The sequence below is a fragment of the Dendronephthya gigantea genome, unplaced genomic scaffold, assembly GCF_004324835.1.
Source record: "Dendronephthya gigantea isolate DGI-Jeju-01 unplaced genomic scaffold, DenGig_1.0 000004F, whole genome shotgun sequence".
Lineage (NCBI taxonomy): Eukaryota > Metazoa > Cnidaria > Anthozoa > Malacalcyonacea > Nephtheidae > Dendronephthya > Dendronephthya gigantea.
The window spans coordinates 3,741,850-3,749,355 of NW_021163014.1; the positions used below are offsets into that span (position 1 = coordinate 3,741,850).

General features: G+C 37.7%; 1 protein-coding gene across 1 annotated transcript; it reads right to left on the minus strand.

Moving 5' to 3' along the window:
• Positions 1-302: 302 nt before the first annotated feature.
• Positions 303-2,680, minus strand: LOC114515556 (tolloid-like protein 2). The gene is made up of 5 exons (XM_028534839.1): positions 2,635-2,680; positions 2,441-2,467; positions 2,193-2,338; positions 1,660-1,861; positions 303-367 (listed from the first exon to the last, which is right to left on the minus strand). Exons 1-5 carry the CDS (start codon positions 2,678-2,680, stop codon positions 303-305), a joined length of 486 nt encoding a protein of 161 aa, XP_028390640.1.
• Positions 2,681-7,506: the final 4,826 nt, after the last annotated feature.

The following is a 7,506-nucleotide window of genomic DNA, read 5'->3' on the forward strand; positions in this document are numbered from 1 at the left end:
CGGCCCCCGATGGATATATAGGACTTATCCGTGGGATAATTTTCCTGTCTTTCGAACATGCAACTGACCCCTGTAAGATTGCGATGAAGAGCAGCTGAACATGAGAAAAATACATATTTTCCCTTTGAAACACCGCGTTAACCTTTTGCAGATTGTGATCATATGAATAATTTGGAGAGATAATGGCCAGTGGTCTTTTCCAAGTCATCACTCAAATATTTCAGTTGTATATGATCTGACAGCAGTGGAATGCTTGTCAACAATATTGTAATTGAGGTCTAATACAGGAACAGATAAAAATTCTAATTTCGTTTGCTGGCACCCCACAGCGCTTTAATAATACCAAGAAATAGATCCGCTAATTCACCTATATTAATATATAATTAGTTTTTATGAATATTCCACTGACGATCGGATGAGATAAACGCAAGATCTTTTGGTATTTGACGACGTAAAGTGGTTACCATTCACTAATAAAGGGCCGAAATTATGCTCAGAATGTTAAAGTCAATGATGAGTTCTTTGCATTTCATCGCAGTTCCAATGTACAATTCTACTACAAAGTCTTAAGCAAACTTAAAAATAGTTTGTGTAAATGAAATGGGACGGAAGTGGTTATTAACATCCTCAACTGGGCCTTGTTTAGGTATAGGTATTACATTAGCTATTATTAGTTTCCAGGAGGATGGAAGACATTGATCGGCGAATGAACTGTTTACAACATGACAAATGGGATCTGAAAGTATTACAGCGTATTCTTTAAGGATCCAATTTGGAATTCCGTGTGGTTCAAAAGGGGAGGATCAACCTTTTGAAAAGTTTGCATCTGTTCAAGGAAAGCTTTATTTACCATGTTCGCATGTTCCTGTGGCAAAAGTGAATCGGTGCTTGGGATTTGCAATTTGGAAAGCAGTGACTCTGAATCGCAGGAGGATGTTATCACTGCTACACGCTTAACAGAGGTCCACCACTGATTTGGTTTTGTGTCCTTAAGATGCTGGACTTTAGACGCGAAATATTTCTTTCTAAGATTTCTCCGGTAATAGCGATATGTTTCGCTTTCGTCGTTTGAAAAAGCAAGCTGACGAGATTTGATTGATGTTTTTAAGTCAGAATCGACCCATTGCAGATCATTTACATGAAGTTTTAACTTCCTTTGGGGCATGATTCATGATTGTATTCTATACCGATGGTAATTAAATCAACCAGAAGTTTTGATTTGATTTATGGTCAGAGTTTGTGTAAGTGACGATTGTTCAAACGAGAGAACGACTAGAGAAATTTCAAATGTCGTTATACTATACATGTATGGAACAGCGTTTCCACAACTTATTTGCATAAGGCTGTCCTCATGGAGAAATGGTAATAAGAAAGAGAGAAACAAGAAACAATTGAAATGAATTTATAATAATATATTCTATTAAGACTAATCCCTCCCTCCCTCATGGTTGACATTTTGAAGGAAATTTCTTTTAATTGTGGAAACGCTGGTATGGAAACAGTATGGATTTGCTTAATCAGCTAATGATATGGATCGATGCATGCTATTTGCATACATACATATAAATGCTCCCGTATGAATATTTAGACAGTTTTATAATTTATGGATTTTAGTGTTCGTTAGGTTATCCTGAAGTTAAATTTGTACATAAAACTTACCAAATTTATTTGTGAAATTCAAAACGAATCCTTGTTTTTGTTGACTACCATCCGAGTGGAACGCAATAAAGAGGTGGGATCCAGATGATATGATACTTTGTGGTAATTGACTTCCACAATATCGCCCAAGCTTTTTTGCATACGATGAGTCACCGTCATAAACGTCCAAGTAATCATAATTACAAAGTGAATGACTTTCCAACTAAGGTGAAACAGAAACAAAAATGCTTTGCTCGCCTTTTTGAAGTACGTGAAAGCGAAGTTTTATTTTGCGTGCGGGGTCCGCAAGCTTTGAAAGAATTGATGGCAGTGTAGATATCGACATGGGAAAAATTAATAACATTTTGGAGCCATAAAAAAATAATGTTCGAAGGATAAAGTTAGATTTTCAGACGAGAGAGCAGATAATGTCTAACATAGTAAACAAACAACCCGAAATTATTCATAATCAAAGTGATGGCTATGCGTCCTGATTTCTCCAAGATTAAAAGGGCTATCCTCTTTTGAATTAAAAATACCTGATTGTGACCTACCGAAAAAGATGAAAACGTCAACAGAATCCTTGATCCATTGGTGTATGAAATAGTCCAGTTACAGTCGATCGAGTTAGGGTAGGAACTGGGATAAAGCGGACTTTTAAGTGTAGCAGGAGCATACAGGTGGCTAATCCCACATGGACCTGCAAGAAAAGGGAGAAATAATGTTTGAAATGACAACGCTTTTTCAAGTTTGATAGGATTTTATGAGATACTTTTTCATCAGAAATATGGAATGTTACTACCTGGAGATGTTGAAGACGTAGCGATGCCTTTAAAAGAAGAAAGACAAACCAGATTTATATTAGAGTTAATAAAATGAAGTAAATGTAGTTAATACAATTAAGTACTGTATATAGTACGCTGTAATAAATATCTTGATTAGCCGCGGGACACAAGGGGAAAAAAACTAATACCAGCCAACAATTTCACAAAATACATAAATTCATAATCTGAAGACCAACATGTTCAAACCGAAAGTCCATGTTAAATAAAATAACTCGAGAAAATTCCGTGATACATTTTTCCAAATCATCTTCAGATTGCCTATTTGCTACAATGATTTATATGTATACCGCATCTCAAATTATAAAGATTGTTAATCCGTGACGTTATACTTATTTCTGGATAAAATGTGAATGCCAGGTAACGAGGAAAATTCAGTTATTTGCTAGGTTCAGGTGCAGAATTTAAATCAGGTAAAGGATATTTAAGCACGCTATTTATTTTTAAGGGATAAGCATCAAAGGGAAATTATTAAGGTGGTGTTTGGAGGAAGGTTTGAAATAAATGTGTAAACGTATTTGTAACTTTATTAAATGTCGTCTACCGAATCTAAATTCTAGACTCAACCCAACCCACCCACTTGTTTTGTTTATCACCATGCAAAATTATATCGACCAAATTTTGAAATACTGCATGAGCATGCATTGATGAATTTAAAACTACAGTATTGTCCAGAAATAATACAATTTCGATTTGATCATTGTGTTGTCATTCTCATCAGTTCAACACATTCCGTTCGGAAGTCAACGGCGACGCGATCGAATTTTTCCCCTTGCGGTCGTGTACGGTTGCGGTTCGGTTGCAGTCGTCCAATAGAAACCGCGTTTGGACATAACGGATTAGAAAAGGCGCCAACATGTCGCGATTTTACCTTAAAGCACGATGAAGAAATTCCGCTTCCAAGTTGTTAACATCAAAATTAAACTAACATCGCAGTCGATCATATATATTATTATTATGATTTCATAAAAAAAACAAGCACAAGAATAATTCGAGCAAGCAAAACAACTTACCTAGTATGAATACTAGGCCACAGAGCAGTCGAGTTGCTGTGAAAGCAATCATCACTACAAAATATTAAAAATATAAAACATAAGTATGTCTATGAGGTTATTCGGGAAATTCATCACTATAAAGAAGATGGTCACTATAAGAGAGCAAGGATTTGAGCGGTAGTGGCTACCTTTTATGATGAAATACCCGTCACTCTCTCCTCTAGATACTGGGCCAAACTTTTTAGCGAACGTTTTTTTGCCTATCAGACGTACCAAGCGAAGTCTAATAGAACTTTCGATACTGCTGTCGTCGGTGTTTAACTATAATTGGCCGTATAGTCTGACTAAGACACTGTTTATATTAGAACGAAAGTTTCCGGATTCATCACGAAAGCGGAATGTTTTTAGTATATGTTGCTGTCTACACACGCAGCAACGAATCCGATAGAAAATATACTCAGTTTTAAGCCGTATCCGGAAACTTTGAATCCGTAAAAGTTTGTGGAAACTTCGTATCCAGAAACATTTGAATCCGGAAAATTTTCTTGTGTAAACGCTTTGGACGACGAATCCAAAGAAATGGCAATATGACGACCAAACAATTCTCCAAGAACAAGTAATGTGAGTGTAAACGGACAAATCCGCATACAGAGACAACTAAAGTGTAGTGTAAACACCTGACGAATCCGATACATGTGTGTAACAATGAATCCGAATTTTACAAATCCGGAAACTTTCGTTCTAGTGTAAACAGGATCTAATTGGACTAGTTTGCAAATAGCGCAGTCGACGTTGACGACTTGGCGGAAAAATTAAGTTTCATGCAATATTTCTTTCCGCTTTGACGGAAAGGATCTCGTGAATAATCACTTTTGTATTTCTAAAGTTGACCTAATTATATTAATTTTGTTGATGTAAGCTATGATCTGTATGAAGCTTTGTTTATATAAATTATATACATTAGAAATCGTTCTCAATATTCAAGCCTAAACAAGGATGCATTGTTGTAGGTGTTGTAGGTCTATTGATCCATATAACATTTCTCTAGTTGTTGGTTCTGCTCGTTTGTTTTGACAATTGTTTAAAACTATATCACAATCACTGCATGGTTAAGCTATATTATGCTCCTCCGGTAAGAAATGCGAAAGGAAAGACGCCTTCGCGTGCGCTTTGTTGGACATATTGATATCTTTAGCTCAGTTACGTGTACGACAACCCTCTAACGGCAAACAGACAAATTTATTTCGAACTCTCAAAACAAACGCTAGGTTTCTGAGGCCAAGAAAATTAGTGTATTATTTTCATTATATATCGGCCTCCAGTGGAAACTGACAAAAAATAATAATAATAATAATAATAAACATAGAGTAACTTTTGAGATTAATTGTGGCCGAGAAAGAGCCGAAATCTAATTTTAAATGTTATTTGAAATTAGCCGCTTGCTGTTCGCGGTTTGGTATTGGTAAAGGTCTCTATTATCAAAAATGAAAAAAAAAACAAAAAACATTTCAGTCAGTTATTTTTACCATTTTTACAGTACATATCCGTATATTGACCAACATTATTTAATTGTCTCCTACATTTACCATCAACTGTGCACCTAAAAGTGTCGTTCTCTTGAATATTTTGACATGTTAAGCATCTAGTGCCTATTACATTCCTTACATACTTTTACTCTCACTATTGGCGGTACCTTAGCTCGATATTAACTTTCTCAGGAGTAAAAACCTTACGAGCTTCTGTATCTAAATATTACAACAATTGCAAATTTTTCTTAATAACCATAAACCGAAGTGCTCCAACTCTTTTACAGCCTCGTACCGAGGCGCTTTAGGTAATTATACATTATAGGCCCACGACAGGCCGTCGCACGCTTCCCAAAATTCCCTGCGCGCTCGCTTAGCATAGCCACAGATCTATCAAAAAGCCTGTAGTTTTGACTAGTAAATAGTAAATACCCCTCCCCCCCCGCCCATGTTGACATAAAAGTGTGCCGACACAATAGGTTCACGTTAAGAAAAATCACGATACACCTGGACAAAGACCATGAGGTTGCACGTTAACTTTGATTATGTTAACAAAGAAGTCATGATTCGCGTGGACAATGACCATGAGGGTACATGAGAACAGGGATCATAGATCATGTGGGATGGAGATTTCTATCATGTGAATAGCGATCAGTGAACATGTGTACAGTAGGATACATTTTGAGTGTTTACACGTCGTCGACGCAAATGAATAATCCTTGAAAGTAATATGGGTTACAATTTTGTGGAATGAGCCGACGCACACATGTGCATAAGTAATGCGGCATAAGTGCTCATAATTGCTCGTAACTGCTCATAACTGCTCACGAGAACATGCTCAACTGCTCCTAGCCATTTTAACACCAAACTATTAAATAGTATTAATGTTAGATTTGGGTAGATTTTGAAGGCAAAATGGGTTACAATTTTGAGCAATGAGCGCATGAGCATGTGCTCATAACTGCTCATAAATGTTCATAACTGCTCGTGGACACATTCTCATATCTGCTCATATAGCTGCTCATAGCTGCTTGTAGCTGCTCATAGCTGCTCATAGCTGCTCATAGCTGCTCCTAGCTGCTTATAGCTTCTTATAGCTTCTTATAGCTGCTTATAGCTGCTTATAGCTGCTTATAGCTGCTTATAGCTGCTTATAGCTGCTCATAGATGCTCATAGCTGCTTATGACTTCATGCTTCTGTCCTCATAAAATTCAGTTACTGTTCAATAACAAAGCATTTTTACAGAATCAGTCCTAAGAGAATGAGCTCCAGTTTTGCGGGAAACACTTTAGACGCGGTTACAATCTGCGCAGACACGAACGGGAATCTTGTTCACTAAGAGAGCAAGAAAGAAGCATGTCTCGAAGAGACACAAACAGTCAAGAACGGACGATGCATCTACCTCTTCATCTGCAAAGTCTGAAAGTTCGATGACGACTGACTCAGAAACTGAAAAAGAAATGGATCCATTCATGGATACCGCTAATAGAAGAAGCAAAGGCGAGAAAGTAATACTGATTTTGAAGAAATGAAAGAAAGCGTTATAAACACTGGCATGGATGACTTTCTGCTACGGAGAAAGCTTACTCGAATGTTATGGATATACTCCAGAAAAAAATGGAAAATATAATTTGGAACGCCTTCTGTGGATGAGACAACTAAAGAAAGATCCATTACATAAGAAAATAATGCACACAAAAGATGCATTAATTTTGTTGAAAATGACGATTTTGATCACGAACAAGCAATAGAAGCATCTGAGCAGACATGAGCAGCTATGAGTAGCTATGCATATGAGCAGATATGAGCAGCCATGAGCAGCTATGAGCAGCTTTCAGCAGCTAAGAGCAGCTATGAGCAGCTGTGAGCAGCTATGAGCAGCTATGGGTAGCTACGCAAATGAGCAGCTATGAGCAGATATGAGCAGCTATGAGCAGATATGAGCAGCTTTGAGCAGATATGAGCAGATATGAGCAGATATGAGCAGATATGAGCAGATATGAGCAGATATGAGCAGTTTTGAGCATCTATGAGCATCTATGAGCAGCTATGAGCAGCTATGAGCAGCTATGAACAGCTATGAACAGCTATGGGTTGCTATGCATATGAGCAGCTATGAGCAGATATGAGCAGCTTTGAGCATCTATGAGCATCTTTGAGCAGCTATGAGCAGATTTGAGCCGATATGAGCAGATACGAGCAGATATGAGCAGATATGAGCAGCTATATTAGTAGCTATGCATATGAGCAGCTATGAGCAGCTATGAGCAGCTATGAGCAGCTATGAGCAGCTATGAGCAGCTATGAGCAGCTTTCAGCAGCTATGAGCAGCTATGAGCAGCTATGAGCAGCTATGAGCAGCTATGAGCAGCTATGAGCAGCTATGAGCAGCTATGAGCAGCTATGAGCAGCTATGAGCAGCTATGAGCAGCTATGAGCAGCTATGAGCAGCTATGAGCAGCTATGAGCTGCTATGAGCAGCTATGAGCAGCTTTCAGCAGCTA

What these genes read in the sequence shown, in the direction of transcription:
- LOC114515556 (XM_028534839.1), bottom strand. Translation starts at nt 2,680, where the DNA reads ATGGACTTTCGGTTTGAACATGTTGGTCTTCAGATTATGAATTTAT. An exon ending in TCTTCAGATTATGAATTTAT is followed by an intron (nt 2,468 to 2,634) that starts GTATTTTGTGAA and finishes CTTCTTTTAAAG; the next exon opens with GCATCGCTACGTCTTCAACA. An exon ending in GAATTTCACAAATAAATTTG is followed by an intron (nt 368 to 1,659) that starts GTAAGTTTTATG and finishes ATATTAATATAG; the next exon opens with GTGAATTAGCGGATCTATTT.